The sequence below is a fragment of the Eriocheir sinensis genome, chromosome 24, assembly GCF_024679095.1.
Source record: "Eriocheir sinensis breed Jianghai 21 chromosome 24, ASM2467909v1, whole genome shotgun sequence".
Taxonomy (NCBI): Eukaryota; Metazoa; Arthropoda; class Malacostraca; order Decapoda; family Varunidae; genus Eriocheir; species Eriocheir sinensis.
In genome coordinates, this window is record NC_066532.1 from 7,917,881 (window position 1) to 7,937,505 (window position 19,625).

A 19,625-nucleotide genomic window follows, 5' to 3' on the forward strand; every position below is an offset into this window, starting at 1 on the left:
GCTGTGCTCTTTCTTGTTGTTGCTGTGCTCTTTCTTGTTTCTCCCCCTGTAGTCTCAAGGCTTCCAAAAGTTCAGTCAACATGTCGTCCCTCTGGGCAGCTTGGGAACGAGTCTCCATGGCGAAAAACAAATGGCTACACTCCTGACGCTAATGTTATGCCGGACGTGTTACTTGGGTTCCGTGTCGCCGTCAGGAGACTTCGTGGGAGGGAGATATGTAAACACTTTGCACAGCTTCTGTAGTTTAATATTCTTCCTTAGTAGTACACTTCACTTACCACTAGCTTACTATGACTGGGACTGGACTCTCTCGCCCTCTTCTCCTATATATATCCAGAACAGTACAGTCTAGAATGTTACAGTATATTTTAGATCATACAAGAACATGTAGCAAAAATATATGCGAGTTGGCAACACTTCCCGCCTGGCGTCTGGCCGCGCCCCGCGGGGCGCGGACGGCTCCCATTGTTCCCCGCCCCCCTGGTCGTTCCTCCCGGAGCCTTTTAGAGGCCTATGGTCGCCGGGGGAAGCTTCCAGCACAACATTATAATCACACTACATAGTATAATCACAAGAATGTATGTATATTGCTTCAATTACCAAGATTTCCTTGTTGAGGTGTTTGCAGAGGCTACCAACCCAACTCGAGGAACCTCTAGCGAGGGAAGGGATCGAAGTAAAGTTATAGTGCCCAGCAGAAAGTGAACACCGTGTAAGGGAAGAAGGTGTAGCAGCCACTGCTCAAGCAGTCGCGTGCTCTCCACCAGTGAAAACAGAAAATGGGGCGTTGCAGCATAGACTCTATGTTCATTTTTACTTTGTGTCAATGTTTTCGTTCGTGGTCCCATCTCGCTGTTTCTTGTGCGTCTAATTGTTTATATCTTGTTACTTGTTTATCTTCTACTGTCCGTCCACGTCCTCTTGTCGTCCACTCGTACACATTGTTCCACATATACACCAACACTTAAATGTCACCCACACTTCACAACATTCACACAAACACATACACAAACCAACACCTATCCTATGTGTTGTCCTTGTCGTAATGAGCTGTGTATGTTTTGCCCAATAAAGTAACCCTGGCGGATATGACTTTCTCTATCCGTGAACCGATTAGCACTTAGAACACTCGCTACCACCAACAAAGGTAGTGGGGGAGATGTATGGTACGGCCGACAGGTTCTTCGTCTCATCCGCTTCCTCTTACTGTGTTATAGTAGGATATCAATGTATTATTATTATTTAATATCACCACGAATTAGGCATACAATTGTCAATGGAAAAAACCCACGACAGATAGATCCAAATGTAACGGGCTTGTCGGGGGGCGTTTAAAGGGTGTTGATTAAGACTTCAGCTTCCTTAAGGCGAATTATATTCGTAGCCTTTATGTACAAGAAGCGACGGAGCGAGAGCGACTGTCGTTGTGTTTCAGTCGGACTCTCGTGAAGGAGTGACGAGTTACAGGTTGGAAAATAATTGTTACAATTGGTCACGTATGTCAAGGTGACCTCCACGCACCATCGGAGTGCGAAGTATACAAAACTGAGACGGTAAACACTGACGGACGACATTCCTATAAGGTGGCGTGATCTATCTGTCGTGGGTTTTTTCCATTGACAATTGTATGCCTAATTCGTGGTGATATTAAATAATAATAATACATTGATATCCTACTATAACAACTGGCAGTATTACACCTCTCCGCCGCAATTCATATTACATGGCTTTCCTCTGCTGCGGCCCCTCGTCACATGAATTTCTACTATAGCTCATGCATATGCTAGGCTAATAACTTATGCAGGAGTAAACCGCCATCTTCATTCTTTTATCCCCTTTGCAGGTAAAAGCTGGAACAGCATTCTTTGGTCTGTATTTCACCCTGTTTAGGACTTGACCTCTTTCAAGAATGTCAAAGACATTCGAGATTGACCCTCTCTTTGTGCGAGTCAGACTATTTTATTTTTAACAAGAGCAGTGGATAGCGGGATTGTTTTTTCTCTTTTTCTTTGCCGTTAAGCTACTTATGTGTTGTATGAAAAAAGAGAAAAAAATATTCCGCCTATATTTCTATACATATCTTTCTTCTTCAGTTCTCGATTGATGCCGACTCAGGAGTAATCACGCTGAAGAAGCCGCCTACTGGAGCACGCTGGGAGTTCCACCTTCAGGTTGAGGCGACAGACCTCGAGGGACACGTTGCTATCGTGCCAGTCAGTGTATTTGTCTTGAGTAAGTGTTTGCCTCTGCCTACCTTGGCTTCATAAAAAAAAAAAAACTGTAGGGTTTATATTATGTTCTTTATTTTTATTATTTTTATTTTGGTGTATGTGTATGTTTTTGTGTTTGTGTGTATTGTGTTGTGTGTGTGTGTGTGTGTGTGTGTGTGTGTGTGTGTGTGTGTGTATTTCACCACAGCCAAGTACCCTCCCGATTAGACCAAGGCTCATTAGTCGGCCTTTGTATGTATGTGTGTGTGTGTGTGTGTGTGTGTGTGTGTGTGTGTGTGTGTCAGAGAAAACACCATTCTAAGAATGGCAATTACTGGCATAGTGGAGTCAGAGGGAGGATGAGTAGGAGGCTCTAAATCGTGCAGAGTGGAAATTTCAGAGAAAGTTTGAATGAAGAGTTCAGCTTTAGAACCAGATGTGACAGCTGTGCTGTCATCAACACTAAGAAGAGGTGAAAAAGAGGAAGCCGTAATATTGTTAGAGATAATTTTTTGGGCTAGATATGAGAAGAGAAAGCAAGGTTTTAGTATTTTCTATTAGTGAAAGCGTTTTTGGTGAGATGAATAATACATTTGGCGCGATTCCAGGCAGAAATGTAAAAATCATGTTTAGCAGTAGTCCTAAGGCTCAGGTAAATCTTGAGCTATTTTTCTATTCTTGATAGAACAATAACAGGCGTGATTAAACCAAGGCTTTTTAGCATGCGTAGTAGAGAAGTTGCGTGGAGTGTGTGCATCCTTCCCAGAGACAATTACCTCCGTAATGGGCACGCACAGAGGGGTGGGTCTCTGACTTGGAAGCAATAAACACTATGGGAAATCGGAAAATTTTTCGCCTGACCTCGTCCCACCGAGCTGAAGCATAATGCCAGAAGCACCGCTTCTTCGGTGGGTCTAGACTCTAAAGGTTGTAGAGGAACGATTAGACGTTATGACGGAGTACAGAAAAAAAATATTGAAATTGGGAGAGCCCGACAGAGAGAGCAGTTTAACATAATAAGCTACAGGATTACAGGTTAGAAATAGGTCTTGAGTGCTGGGCGTGTCTCCAAGGTGGTCAAATATCCATGTATGATGCTGAACCAGCTGCCCTAGATCACTGAGGAGACCTCGTTCACAAGGCTGGTCAGTGAAAGAGGATAAATGTCAAAGCTCGTGGTGAACACGGGTCTCCTAAGATGGATATTTCAGCGAAGAGAAAGTGAGTCAATGTGAGATCCACATTGGAATTAAAAGTCATACATAGTTATTAGTTAGGTGAGATATAAACAATCAATCAATCAATCAATGGAGCCATACGCCTGGGGGCGCGTCGCCTCGCCCATCCTACGACGCCAAGTCCGAGGGTCCCTCCGGGCGAATCTCCATGCAGGCCCCCTTCCTATCCTGAGTACCTCCCTTCAGGATCTATCGACTTGCTCAGTGCACGAACTCCGTGGGCGTTCCCTTGGCCTCCTCCACTCAGGGTTGTCCCATACAGAGACACCCCGATGAGCAGGATTAGCTTATGTGCAACGTGCCACGTGCCCGTATAGACGGACAATGCAGGTAATATATGTCGAATCAGTCTCACGGAGTAGTCGCCGGTTTGACACAATCATTCCAGCGATATCCCATTATTCTGTGTAGACATTTATTACCAAATGCATTAATCCCCCTCTCCAAGTCTCCATCTAGTGTCCATGTCTCACAACCATAAAGTAGTACAGGGAGCACAAGGGACTTGAAGATCCATATCTTTGTGCTTTTGAGCAGGTATCGACAACGCCATATACTTGTGCTGAGCGAGTCCATAACACCGTAAGCCAGGCCAATCCGCCGTACGACTTCCTGGCGAGACTCACCGTTGTTATAAACTACGGTACCAAGATATGTGAATTTTCCGAGGTCTCAATGTTCTTGCCACACGCATGAACAAACTGTACTGTTTCATCTAGTAAGCTTCCAGACACCTATACCTTCGTCTTGGCCAAGGAGACATGAAGTCCCAAGGGCTTCACCTCCTCGTGTAGTGCCTCAAGAGCCATCACCAAAATCTCCAGCCACTCCGCCAGGGTTACTGCATCATCGGCAAACACAAGGTCGGGGACCCTGGTATTGTCAATGAATGCTCCACAATGACTGGCCCATAACTCTGCCTACTAGCTAGTCCATACAAGTGTTGAAAAGTAATAGGGTAAGGACACAGCCATGCCTCATTCCCGCATCCACGGGAAAGAAGCTGGACAAGCCTTCCCCACACTTCACAGCACTCTCTGTCCCAGAAAACAGGCCAGTCAGCAAAATAAATAGTCTTTGCAGGAATCCCACGGAGTCACACTAGATCACAGAGTGCCTCGTGATGCACTAAGTCAAATGCCTTCTTGAGAGTGACATAGGCTGCAAGCATCCCCTGTCGAAACTGACGTCGGCTCTCCACCAGTACGCGAAGCGCTCGGATACGGTCAGTTGTTGGCTTACCAGGCATGAACCCATACTGTTCAGGTCTTTGCAACTTCAGCAGCTGGCAGTGAATTCGCATCAGCAATTGGTGGGCTAGCACCTTGCCTGGCACACTGAGCAGTGTAATACCACGGTAAATGTTGCAGTCTTGGCGGTCCCCTTTCCCTTTCCAGATAGGGACGACCAGCCTCCTCTTCCAGTAAGGAGGAATGGTACATGACTGCCTTACGGCAGGCAAAACCGCGTGCAACTCTCGGATCATGGCCTCACCTCCAGCTTTGAGCAGCTCCGCACTGATGTTACAGATGCCAGGTGCCTTTTTCACCCCTCAACTTTGCCATAGTCTCTCTGACCACGGCCAGAGAGGGTGGCCTTTCGTCGATGGGTGGATCAGCAACCGCCACCTGAAACTCAGCAACTGGAAGCTGTCCACTCGGAAGGTCAGCCGTGTACAACTGCTCAAAGTACTCAGCCCAACGGGACACGAGTCAGCCATCAGGTGTTCGGACAGCGCTCACCTGAGAGGGAGACTTGGAGCGGAGCTTCTTCTGAGCTCGGTAAGCAGGTCGGAGGTCATTCGCATTTAAATGGCCCTCGACTTCCTCAGCGAGACCCCTGACATACCTCTCCTTGTCTCTCCTCAGGAGAGCTCTAGTCCTACGTGACAGAGCCCTGTATTGGTCCCGATTCCAAGCAAGTATGGCAGCGCTACTCTCCTCAATATTCTTCAGTGTCTCCTCCGAGGCAAATCCACTTCTAGATATCGGGCGCTCTCTAAAGCTCTCCTTGGCAGCTTGAAGGGTCAACTTAAAGTTATCCCATAGTTCTACAGGATCCTCAAGGGCGCTGAGCACATTTAACCAATGCGAGACTGTCACTGCATACTCCTGAGCACATGCCAGGTCCTTCAGCCTCTCGAGATGGAACACAGTATTATTGCATCTCAAGATTCTCTTTGACCTGAGATGAACATAAGAACATAAGAACATAAGAACGCAGGAGTCTGCAAGAGGCCGGTAGGCCTGTACGAGGCAGCTCCTTTGACCCTAAGCTCCCGTGTATCTAATCCCACCTAATATCGCTGTCCATGAATTTATCTAGTCTATTTTTGAATGTGACAATTGTATTGGCACTCACCACATGACTGCTAAGCCTATTCCACTCATCCACCACCCTGTTAGTAAACCAATTTTTGCCTATGTCCCTGTTGAATCTGAATTTATCCAGTTTAAACCCATTACTTCGTGTCCTACCCGGTTCTCTTACCAACAAAACCTTATGAATGTCTCCCTTATTAAAGCCCTTCATCCATTTATAAACCTCGATCATGTCTCCACGCACCCTTCGCCTTTCTAGAGAATGCAAGTTTAACTGTTTGAGTCTTTCCTCGTATGGCAAGTTTCTCAACCCCTGAATCATCTTAGTCATCCTCCTCTGCACCGATTCTAACATTTTGATATCCATTCTATAGTAGGGTGACCAGAACTGAACCACATAGTCAAGATGAGGTCTAACTAATGCTAAATATAGTTTGAGGAAGACTTCGGGGCTTCTGTTGCTTACGCTCCTTGAAATAAATCCCAGTACCCTATTAGCTCGATTTCTAGCTTGAATGCATTGTGCCCTTGGACGGAGATCAGAGCTCACTAAGACCCCTAAATCCCTCTCGCACCCAGACCTACTTATGAGAGTGTCATTTAAGCAATAGTTATGTGAGGGTTTGTTCCTTCCTACACTCAGAATACTGCACTTCCCTACATTGAACTCCATCTGCCATTTATCCGCCCAGTCATATAATCTGTTGAGTTCACCTTGGAGAATACTAGCGTCCTGATCCGACTCAATTACTCTACCGATCTTGGTATCATCTGCAAATTTACTAACATCACTACTAATTCCTGTGTCTAAGTCATTGATATAAATAATAAACAAAAGTGGACCTAATACCGAACCTTGTGGGACCCAACTCGTAACACATCCCCAGTCAGATCTTTTACCATTGATTTGCACTCTTTGCTTCCTATTGCTAAGCCACGCCTTGACCCAGTTCAAAACTTTACCCTCTACTCCGTGAGCCTGTAATTTAAGCAACAGTCGTTGGTGAGGAACTTTGTCAAACGCTTTACTAAAATCAAGATAGATTACATCATAATTTTCATCTCTGTCAACCGCCTCAAGCTTGAGTGTTTGCAACAACAAGCCTATGGTTAGTTGCAAAGAACTCAGCACTCCTGAAAATCTTGTAGTTCTGAAAGATACTCCAAAGAGTGCTTACGAGGATGTGGTCAATCACCTTAGCTACCCCTCTGGCATCGCCATAACAAGACCAGCGGTGCAGCTCTGGACTCTGTTGATGTTCCTTGTACCAGAACCATGGGGACTAACACATAGCTCGTCAGTCCCTGTCAGTGCCAGTAGCATTGAAGTCCCCCAAGACAATGAGTGTGTCCCGGGGAGTGCACTGGTCTAATACGGAGTTGTGTTTGGCGTAGAACATCTCCTTCTCTTCCGTTTTACACATCTCGGTAGGAGCGTACACTGCAACAAGAGACATGAAACCCAGTGTGTGCTTCAGCCTCACTCGCACTATACGCTCATCAACCGGAGCATCCTCAACCGCAAATGGCAGCAGTTGGCTGGAAATGCCCATAGCTACCCCCTTGAAATGGAAGCCATTGCTCATGCCGGAGCTGTAGAAGGTGAATCCCCCCCCCCCCCCCTTACTGATCTCACCACTGCCAGAGCTCTTCGTATCAGAGAGTGCCACTATGTTAACCCTAAACCTTCTGGGCTCATTTGATAGGTAGGGCAGTCGATCATCGTCCGAGAGGCTCCGAAAATTCCAGGATCCCATATGTAGAGCCTTCGAAGGTTAACCCCGAGCCTGGTTCCATTGGTGGGCGCAACCTCCGCACCACTCCGGCCATCCCCAATACGAAGAGAGGGACTTGGGGGCCTTTCCTCCTTCGAGGTGCAGGGATCCAATAGGCTTTCACCTGAATCCGTCACTGACGGCAGGCTCCACGGATGAGGATCCATCGGGGAAGCCTGCCGCTCGGTCGGACCCCCCAGCAAGTCCGGATCGGGGGCGAGACTCCCGCCATGACCCCGACCTCTCCTTTTTATTTTATTTTTGGCAGAGTTTTTTTTTATAGAGGGAAGGGGTGCAAACCCCTCCCCCAACCAGCTCAGATTAGGGGATGGACTGACTGCTCACCAAGGGGCAGGGACGCAGGAACCCTTGGCGGATTAATCTTCCGGTTACCCAATGGAAGAAGCATGAGGAGAGAGAGAGAGAGAGAGAGAGAGAGAGAGAGAGAGAGAGAGAGAGAGAGAGAGAGAGAGAGAGAGAGATTTACATAGATTTACATAAAAAATCAGACCACACAGACCCCTTGGTCCAGACTAGGTGATCTGTCCTAAACCTAAGGGATTTTACATTAATCAGATGGGTCCAAAACTTTGCATTTCTACTTTAGCTAATATTAAGTTGAAGGAAGTGTCGGTCAAGCTTGTTTTGAAAAGAGTCAATCGTGTTACACTAGATCACTGAAGGTGGGAGCTTAATCAATTATCGCACTACAACGTTATTGAAGAAAAATTTGGTGCAATCTGTTTAATTGTCTACATTTAAGTTTTGTGCCATTGTTCCTCGTTCGCAAAGTGTCATCGATCATAAACAATATTGATTTGTCTATATTCGTAAATCCATTAAGGATTTTAAATATTCGATCAGTTGAGAGAGAGAGAGAGAGAGAGAGAGAGAGAGAGAGAGAGAGAGAGAGAGAGAGAGAGAGAGAGAGAGAGAGAGAGAGAGCAGCTCCTGGAGGTTCAGGACACTGCATTCCTCATTCAGATAAACCTGCCTTTATCCTGGAGATAAACAGCACAAACGTGTTTAGTAATAGGATAACATCTTAACTGATAAGGGTTTAAAATGTTTAAAGGATTCAGTGTTATTAATGCGGAAGATTACTTTACAATTAATCGATCAAATAGAACAAGAAGAAATCACAATTTGAAGATAAGTGGTAGAAGATTCTCGTCGCACGAAGCTAAACACTTCTTTTTCAATCGAGTTGTTAATGTTTGGAACTCTCTACCCTGTGATGTCGTTGATAGTAAAACAGTTACGGCCTTCAAGAATATATTAGACAAGTATTTTGAATGCAACCAGCAACTAAGATATTACTCATTGTCGTAATAACGTTAAGTTCTTTCGAATACTGGTGTCCTTGTCCGCTTTTATCACCTTGTTAGTGGTAGCAGTAATGGTAGTTCTTTCCTCTTTCCTACATAATTTCCATTCAGTTTTTCCATGCTGCATGGTTCTTTTTCCTTTCCTGCCAGCTTTGGCTGGCAGGAAGGAGGAGCCTTCTCCTTTGCTGTCCCTCATCTTCCACCTTTGATTAGATAGTTAGTGTAACTTGTCACAAACAGCTCGTAAGGACCAGCAGGTCTGCTGTTGTTTGTTCTTCCTTTGTGTTTCTTTGTGTTCCTCCTCCTCCTCCGCCCCCGCCGCCTCCTCCTCCTCCTCCACAGACTACAGACGTAGACGCAAGACCATCCTTTCAGCAATCACCAGTGTTGACGAAGCATTATTCCGCGAATCAAGAGACAACGCAATGGTTGACGTACATATAGTTGGTTACAGTCTTGTGCGAGGCCAACTGACTGAATTTTGGGGACGTAATATCAAGAACAGAAGAAGATACTGTATCCCTGGAGCAAGATTACAAGATATAGAAAAAGCTGCAGAGATCATCCCAGACCAAACGGAGCGAGACTGTCATGATTTCATTATTCAAGGAATAGCCCGTGGAAAAATACCGCGGGAGTGACCGCCATTTTGATTGAGAGAGCGGGAAGTAGTCACAGGACAGGCGGGAAAACTAGAAGGCGGGAACAGCGCGCTTTTCAAATCATTTCGTTAATACTGCCAAAGCTGAGCTATGTGTGGGATGCATGACCCACTATGACCAAGTGCATGTGTTAGGTTACTAATAAATAATAATCCATAGCCGTAGGGCGTTTAGCATAAGTGTTACACAGAAAACGATATGTCAGTATGGCGAGAGCTGGCATCTTGACCGCGGCCGGGACGCTGAGCATTGTGGGTCCCGCCGCCATCTTCCACGACTAGACGTTCCCCACCAACCTCCCGCGCCACGCTGTTCATCGTGGTGGTCTTTCCAGCCTTGTAGTATCCACAAGTCAGTGAAACTGTGTACTCAGGTGAGAGACGCCCGTGGGAGGTAAGGAGGGCACGGCGTGTTGCAGAGAGGAAAGAGAGAGGACTGAAGAAGGACTCCAGGGCTCCAGACCACGAGGTAGATCAGGTGTGGCTCCCGCTTCCCCCTACCTGCAGCTAAGTAATCTATTTGCATAGGATGTTTTAAGATAGCTAGCTAGGTTGCTGTGTGCCTGGGATTAATTAATTATTCTTAATTTCCAGCGAGTTTCTTTGTTGCTTAAATAAACTTAAGAGCTGGTTCATCTGGTCTTTGCTTGTCCTATGAGAGATGTGACTGCTCAGATATTTAAATAAGTGACTAGGGGGGGCTGTGATATTTTATTTATATTTTTTTTATTGCTGATAATTTACGGGATTTTTGGAAGTCCAGACCTTTCAAGAACCCCATAGAGACACACTCTTTCTTTTGCACGCTGGGACGAACGAGGTGTAATCGACACACACGAAGGAAATTTTAGCTAATTACCGACGGGTGATTCGCCGCTACAAGCAAAAGTCACAACACATCATTGTCTCCGGGATTCTGCCGAGAATCAACGCCTTCACAGGATTCCACAGAAAGGCGTCAAGCATCAGCAGATTGAAACACCTCTGTCAGGACGAGGAAGTTTCGTTCACAAACGCGTGGTATCATTTCATTGATAACCCCGTCCTTTTCCATCCTGACGGTCTACACCTTAATGAGACTGGCTCAGCACGGCTTGGTCGGTTGCTGAATGATGAGGTACTCTCGTACTCCAAAAAACTTCAAGCGCGTGAGGGGCGCCAACGCAACGTAAACAACCAAACAGCAGCGACAGCGCAGCACACACCAAGGCCCCCAAAAAGAAACACACACAGAAACCCGTCTACTGTGGCTCAAAGCGCCGAACCCAAGAAAGACATAATTATCCGTCTTTTACACTAACGCACGAAGTCTTAGACGGGATGAGCTACTTGCCCACATTGATGTGGAGAAGCCAGACATAATAGCAATTACCGAAACATGGGCCACCTCCGACCACTTAATGACTGAATTTTCAGTCCCGGGATACGAAAGTTTCTTCAAGAACAGACTCCACAAAAAAGGAGGCTGTGTCATATGTTACGTCAAGAACACGCTCCCAGCAATAAAAAAAAAAAAAACAAGACTCAGAAAAATACAACTCCGTCTACATCGAGCTAGAGATTAGCAAACACAATAAGCTGACGATTGGTACCGTATACAGACCTCCTAAGCAACAAGCAGCTGACGACGCAGCGCTCTATGAAGAAATTCATACCGTAACGCAAAACAAGCAGTCAGTAATTATTGGGGACTTCAACTGTCCCCAAATCAACTGGAACACAATGAATGGAGACCAGGAGAGTAACAGGGTACTCGAAATGTTAGAAGACCCATTTCTAACCCAGATTATTACCCAATCAACGCTAGAAAACCTCGTACTCGTGACTGACTCCGACCTCGTACGCGGTTGGTGAGAAAGTCAACGGCTGCGACCACCTCCTAATTCGCTTCAGCATTAGAACGGAAAACGAGCTTATAGAAAATGCGACCAAGAATCCAGAATAAAGAAAAGCTGACTTCAATTTAGCTCGCGAACTACTACCCCAAGCTACTTGGGAACACCTAAACTTTACCCTTGTAGACGACGCTGGGAATAACTTCAAAATCAAACTCCTAGAGGTAGAGAGGACGACAGTCCCTATGAAGACTAGGAGAACAAATAACGGCGTAAACTCACCATGGATCACTATCCAAGTCAGAAGGGCGATAAATTTAAAGAAAATAAATTACAACTTGTTAAAGGAAAACAACACAAATGAAGCCCGTGAACAATACCACCGCAGCCTCAGAGCTTGCAGAACCCTCATCCGCCAATGTAAGCGCGACTATGAGAAGCTAATAGCAAGCGAATCCAAGTCTAACCCGAAAAAAATCTTTACATATATAAGAACAAAAATGAAGTCGAAGAGCAACATCGGTCCCCTAAAATATGAAAGCGGCGCCCTAACACAAGACAGCAGACACGTGGTCGAAATCCTGAACAAGAACTTCGCGTCTGTGTTCACGGTCGAGAAGACAGAGTCGATACCCGAGAGGCCTATTCCACCGAGGGGAATCACCCCCCTAGAAATTGGCTCAGTTGACGAAAGGGACGTGCAAAAGTACCTAGACAAACTAGAAACAAACAAGTCAACCGGTTCCGACGGCTTGTCACCCAGGCTACTCAAGGAACTGAAGCAGCAAATACTCAAGCCACTCACCGCCATCTATAACTTGACACTACAACAAAATAAAATCCCGGAAGACTGGAAACAAGCGAACGTAACACCGATCAACAAGAAGGGAGACAAGAGCGAGGCCCTGAGCTAAAGGCCAATTAGCTTGAGTTCAGTGGCTGGAAAAGTTCTCGAGAAGATTATCAGAGACAAGCTCGTCAAGTTTCTTGAAGACAACAGTATCATTTCCGATGCTCAGCACGGTTTCAGGAACAAGCGCTAATGCCTAACCAACTTACTGGATTTTTTCAGGGGTATATATGAAAACTGGGACAATAACGTCCCCAGCGATGTTTTCTATCTAGACTTTCAGAAGGCCTTTGACAAGGTTCCACACGATCGACTTCTCAAGAAACTGAAATCGACAGGACTAGGAGATAATCTGATTGCGTGGATAAAAGATTGGCTCACCGGAAGAAAACAGCGAGTTCTACTCAACGGGCAGGCCTCCGAGTGGCTCCCGGTGACAAGTAGAGTGCCACAGGGGTCAGTGCTGGGCTCCATACTCTTTATTATATATATCAACGACCTAGAACTAGGATTGAAATCCACACATCCTAAATTTGCTGACGACACCAAGGTGGGAGGGAAGGCCCTCACGACAGCAGACTGCGAAATCATCCAGAGACTTGAACCAGATCACTCAGTGGTCAGAAAAGTGGCAGATGTCCTTCAACACTAACAAATGTAAAGTAATGCATATCGGGTCCAGAAATAGCAACCACACTTACTACATGGGTGGCGAACCACTACAGGCAGTGCAGGAGGAAAAAGGCCTCGGGGTCCCTATCAGCAGTGACCTGAAACACACAAACCACTGCAAGTCCGCCTGCAAGAAAGCCAATACTATGCTCGGGTTCATAGCGAGGAACTTCGAATACAAGACGCCGGGGGTTGTGTTAACGTTGTACAATTCTCTGTTAAGGCCCCACCTGGAATACGCCGTGCAGTTCTGGTCTCCGAACCACAAGAAAGACATTGAATTACTCGAGAGAGTACAGCGACGCGCTACGAAACTGATACCATCATTGAGAACGCAACCTTACGAAGAACAAGCGACTCAACCTTTTCACGGTGGAAAAAAGACGACTGCGGGGAGACATGATACAAGTCTTCAAGTACCTGAACAAGTTCAGCAATGTTGATCACTCCGAACTCTTCACGCTACAATCTAACCCGCGAACAAAAAGCAACGGTAAAACAATTCAAGCCAAGCGATGCTTTACGGATATCGGCAGGAGATATTTTTCAAACAGAGTCGTCCGCCATTGGAACAGCCTTCCTGCAGAAGTAGTTAGTGCCTAAACAATCAACTCCTTTAAAAATTGCATTGACCGTCACTTTGCTGTTTCGGGAGTGAACTGACCGCATCCACGAGTACGTTCAGTAGTGCTTTAATCCTTCCCGCAAGCCACTCCTGTGGCTGACGGATTGATTAAATCTCTAAAAGCAGGCAGCCTCGCAATGAGCCAATAGGTTTTCTGCTGCCTGCTCGTCCATGTTTCCTCCTCCTCCTCCTCCTCCTTCTACTACTACAACTACTACTATTACTACTTCAAATACTACTACTACTTCTACTACTATTACTACTACTATTACTACTATTATTACTACTACTACTACTACTACTACTACTACTGCTACTGCTACTACTACTACTACTACTACTACTGCTGCTATTCCTACTCCTTCTCCTCAGCAACGTTGATCACTCAAAACTTTTCACGCTACAACCTAAACCGAGGAAAAGAAACAATGGAAAAACAATTCAAGCAAGGCGATGCAATACCGATATCAGCAGGAGTTATTTATCGAATAGAGTTGTTCGCCATTGGAACAGCTTTCCTGCAGGTGTGGTTAGCGCAGAGACCATCAATTCCTTCAAGAAACGCATTGATCGCCACTTTGCTGCATCGGGAGTGAACTGAACGTATCCAAGAGTAGATACACAAGTGCTTTAATCCTTCCCTGCAAGCCACTGCTATGGCAAACGGATTGATTAAATCACTGAACGCAGGCAGCCGAGTACTGAGCAAACAGGCTTTCTGCTGCCTGCTAGTCCATGTTTGTTTCCATGTTTCCTCCTCCCCCTCCTCCTCCTCCTCCTCCTCCTACTACTACTACTACTACCACTACTACTACTACTACTACTACTACTACTACTACTACTACCACTAATATTTCTAGTACTTATTTTACTGCTGCTATTGCTACTACTGCTGCTACTACTACTACTCTCACGACTACTACTACTACTACTACTAATAATAATAATAATATTACTACAACAACAATACTACTACTACTACTACTACTACTACTACTACTACCACCACTAGTGCTACCACTATTACTACTTGTTTTAAACTTTGTTTTATTCTACGTCCTCCATCCATTAGAGTTTCGTTGTGAGAAGTATTTGTTCTCATATCCTTTCACAAAGCAATTCATTGGCCCCAGCCCGGCAGTGACTGTGGCCAACAACCATCTGTACTTAGTATTACAAACATTATTAAACATATTGTTCTTAAGCTAACAGAACCTGTAGTTGATACGGCTATCAACCACCGTCGCCTCAAAGTCCACGTCGGCAATGTGAGTGGTTTTGGGTGTGGTGACCTGGTTCCTCTCAGACAGACCAAGGCTGATCTCAGGAGGGAGAAGGACAACCTGCATCTCATCCAGGCGACCACACTATTTCTCGGCTGCTGTTTCTTTTCAGCCAATGTTTCGGCGAGACTTGCGTAGAAGCTCTGCGAACAAGTGGGGTGAAGGAGTCCAGGTCCACATTCTGTATTCTTTCCTCATACGCTTTGATTTTCTCTTGTTCATTTCTTCTGTGGACTGCATCGAGGGTCAGGCCCTATGTCAGTGGGACATGGGATCAAAGATCTTTATATCAAAATACGCCCTTTGTCCACGAGTCCAAAATCCTCTGGCGCTAACATCCACTTGTGCTTCATTCGAATCATTAGCGGTGCGTCCGACAAGGTGTTCGCCTTGCAGAAAAAGCAGCATGGGCTCAATGGTCACGTCGTGACAGACTTCTTTCAACATCTGATATCTCTCTCTCTCTCTCTCTCTCTCTCTCTCTCTCTCTCTCTCTCTCTCTCTCTCTCTCTCTCTCTCTCTCTCTCTCTCTAATATATATATATATATATATATATATATATATATATATATATATATATATATATATATATATATATATATATATATATAATTATATATATATATATATATATATATATATATATATATATACCCTACACGTATTCCCGACCGTCTTGGAGATCGGCCCAACATTCTAGACCTCTTCCTTACCTCAAACCCTTCTGCTTATTCTGTCAAAATGTTCTCTCCGTTGGGCTCCTCCGATCACAATCTTATTTCTGCATCCTGTCCTATCGCTCCTGTACACCCTCTGGACCCACCGAAGAGGCGATGCTTCTGGCATTTTGCTTCAGCTCGGTGGGACGATCTGAGGATGTACTTTTCCGATTTCCCGTGGAATGATTATTGCTTCCAGGATAGAGACCCCTCTGTGTGTGCTCAGCTCATCACAGAGGTGATTGTCTCTGGAATGGAGGCATACATTCCTCGTTCTTTCTCTACTCCTTACGCTAAAAAGCCTTGGTTTAATTACGCTTATTCTCGTGCTGTCAATGATAGAGAGGTAGCTCACAAAAGGTACCATAGCCTTGAAACTAATGCTAATTATGAACTTTACATTTCTGCCCGAAATCGTGCCAAATCTATTCTCCGACTAACCACAAATTCTTTCATTAATAGAAAATGTCAAAACCTTGCTTTCTCTAACTCTTCCCGTGACATCTGGCATCTAGCCAAAAACATCTCCTCCAACTTCACTTCTTCATCTTTCCCTCCACTCCTCAGTCCTGACGGCAACACTGCCATCTCATCTATCTCTAAGGCTGAACTCTTCTCTCAAACTTTTTCTAAAAACTCCACTCTGGACGATTCTGGGCATATTCCTCCTACTCATCCCCCTTCTGACTCCTTTATGCCTGTTATAAAGATTCTTCAAAATGATGTTTTCTATGCCCTCTCTGGCCTCAATCCTCAGAAGGCTTATGGACCTGATGGAGTGCCTCCTATTGTCCTTAAAAACTGTGCCTCCGTGCTGTCACCCTGCCTGGTCAAACTCTTTCGCCTCTGCCTGTCAACATCTACCTTTCCTTCTTGCTGGAAGTATGCCTTCATACAGCCTGTGCCTAAGAAGGGTGACCGCTCCAATCCCTCAAACTACCGTCCTATAGCTTTACTTTCTTGTCTATCTAAAGCTTTTGAATCAATCCTTAACCGGAAGATTCAAAAGCACCTTTCCACTTCTGACCTTCTATCTGATCGCCAGTATGGGTTCCGCAAGGGGCGTTCTACTGGTGATCTCCTAGCCTTCTTAACTGACTCTTGGTCATCCTCTCTTAGCCGTTTCGGTGAAACTTTTGCTATTGCGCTGGACATATCAAAAGCTTTTGATAGGGTCTGGCACAAATCTTTGCTTTCTAAACTACCCTCCTACAGTTTCTATCCTTCTCTCTGTACCTTTATCTCCAGTTTCCTTTCTGACCGTTCTATTTCTGCCGTGGTAGACGGTCACTGTTCTTCCCCTAAATCTATTAACAGTGGTGTCCCACAGGGTTCTGTCCTATCTCCCACTCTTTTTCTGTTGTTCATTGATGATCTTCTTTCCAAAACGAACTGTACTATCCATTCCTACGCCGATGATTCCACTCTGCATTACTCAACTTCTTTTAATAGAAGACCCACCCTTCAGGAACTTAACGACTCAAGGCTGGAGGCTGCAGGACGCTTAGCCTCAGACCTTACTATTATTTCCGATTGGGGCAAGAAGAACCTGGTGTCCTTCAACGCCTCAAAAACACAGTTTATCCACCTATCCACTCGACACAATCTTCCAAACAACTATCCCCTATTCTTTGACAACACCCAGCTATCACCTTCCTCAACACTAAACATCCTCGGTCTATCCTTAACTCAAAATCTCAACTGGAAACTTCATATCTCATCTCTTACTAAATCAGCTTCCTCGAGGCTGGGCGTTCTGTACCGTCTCCGCCAGTTCTTCTCCCCTGCACAGTTGCTGTCCATATACAGGGGCCTTGTCCGCCCTCGTATGGAGTATGCATCTCATGTGTGGGGGGGATCCACTCACACAGCTCTTCTGGACAGAGTGGAGGCTAAGGCTCTTCGTCTCATCAGCTCTCCTCCTCATACTGATAGTCTTCTACCTCTTAAACTCCGCCGCAATGTTGCCTCTCTTTCTATCTTCTATCGATATTTCCACGCTGACTGCTCTTCTGAACTTGCTAACTGCATGCCTCCCCCCTTCCGGCCCCGCTGCACTCGACTTTCTACTCATGCTCATCCCTATACTGTCCAAACCCCTTATGCAAGAGTTAACCAGCATCTTCACTCTTTCATCCCTCACGCTGGTAAACTCTGGAACAATCTTCCTTCATCTGTATTTCCTCCTGCCTACGACTTGATCTCTTTCAAGAGGAGGGTATCAGGACACCTCTCCTCCTGTATTTGATCTTCCTTTCGGCCACCTCTTTTGTTTTACTTTAGGAGCAGCGAGTAGCGGGCTTTTTTTTATTATTGTTTTCTTTTTTGTGTGCCCTTGAGCTGCCTCCTTTGTTGTAAAAAAAAAATATATATATATATATATATATATATATATATATATATATATATATATATATATATATATATATATATATATATATATATATATATATATATATATATATATATATATATATATTACATCCCCACCTATAGCGCCGGTAGACTTTCTTCAGGGGCCAGAAGGTAGGCAAGCCAGTCATGAAGCAGGCAATTTTCATAGTGGCGCCAGTTATGCTTGGCTCATGCTGCCCCCCAGAACTCATTCTTGATTCATTGGACGGTTTCTTCTAGAGTCCAGGTTGATGGGTGGTCTTCTGGACAGCATGTGGGTAGTCTAAGGCCACTCGGCGGTGACTGAAAAATCCCAGGTGGTAGCGTGGGGATTCGAACCGATGTTGTCCATGGCGTGGTAAATGTGAGCCCAGCACGCTAACCACTCAGCCACCGCCTACTCAATACTATTACTACTACTACTACTACTACTGCTACTGCAACTACTACTACTACTACTACTACTACTACTGCTACTACTGCTACTACTACTACTACTACATCTTCCCGGTGGGGCCTGATGGTCGGCCCAAGGCTTCTTCCAGGTGGGGCCTGATGGTCGGCCCAGCCCGTTCTGGCGCAGGCGAGTATTTATAGTGGCGCCATCTTGCATTGGCTCATGCTGCCCCCCGGAACTCGTTCTTGATTCGCTTGGACGGCTTCCTCTAGAATCCGGGTTGATGGGTGGTCTTCAGGACAGCATGTGGGTAGTTTTAAGCCACTCGGCGGTGACTGAAAAATCCGAGTGGTAGCGTGAGGATTCGAACCCGCGTCGTCCATCACGCGGCGAATGTGGGTCCAGTACGCTATCACTTCGGCCACCGCCTACTACTACTATTACTACCACAACTACGACGAAGACGACGATGTCAACGAAAATAAAGACGACGCTGACGACGATGATGACGTTGACGACGATAACAAAGACGACGTTAGCAACTATTCTGCTACTGCTCGTACTATATATGTAATTATTTCTAACAATCATATTTTTTTTCTCACACATGCAGCAAGCAACCCATCATCAGGTGAGTATTTGAGAAACTGAATTTTGTAACGGAAATTTATGACAAAACTAAAATATTTCATGTGCTATAATAATGGATGTTATGTATTTCAGATACTGTAATTTATTATCATACTCATTATGTACAGAGTAAACATAAGATGAGGAGTAACCACAGAGTCATATACTAGCGGGTGCCCTGGGCTCTTGAAGCAAATGGCAGCCATGTTGGAGTGACAGATAGAGGAATAGAGAAGCTTGATACCACACACATATATCCATTATTATTAAGTGGCTGATGTTATTTATGTAAACTGAGGCTGCCATCGTTTAAAAGAGACATTGCTGCCTAAGAAGAGCATACATTAATTACAGCACTACCTTAATAAGATAATGAAACCAAAACAAAATAGTGCATAAACATTTTCTTTCACAATTTTGTATTTTATTCCTTGTTATTCCTGTAATTTTGCTTACATTGACTTTCCAGTTTCTGCCTTGAAATCAGCACACTTGTCTGTGTTTAACACGTGTACATTCAATGCATAACCAAGTGGTAAAAATACACAACATCGTAAAAGTTGTGGCTGAACACCATAGTGTCGCCATGGTGATAATCACTTATGTTGAGCCATCCAGCAGCAGCTGTGGTCAGTTTACTATCGCGGCACAAGTTTTACATTGCGTCAGACGGATAACTTTAGGTT

At 45.1% G+C, this 19,625-nt stretch overlaps 1 protein-coding gene across 1 annotated transcript in view; it reads left to right on the forward strand.

The window, feature by feature from the left end:
* The window catches only part of LOC127003098 (cadherin-24-like), an 86,753-nt gene that overhangs the window by 61,777 nt on the left and 5,351 nt on the right, over nucleotides 1-19,625 (forward strand). Inside the window, exons 4-5 of the mRNA XM_050869511.1 lie at nucleotides 2,094-2,232; nucleotides 18,923-18,940. Coding sequence (XP_050725468.1) covers nucleotides 2,094-2,232; nucleotides 18,923-18,940 — 157 coding nt within the window. The remainder of the gene's footprint in view (nucleotides 1-2,093; nucleotides 2,233-18,922; nucleotides 18,941-19,625) is intronic.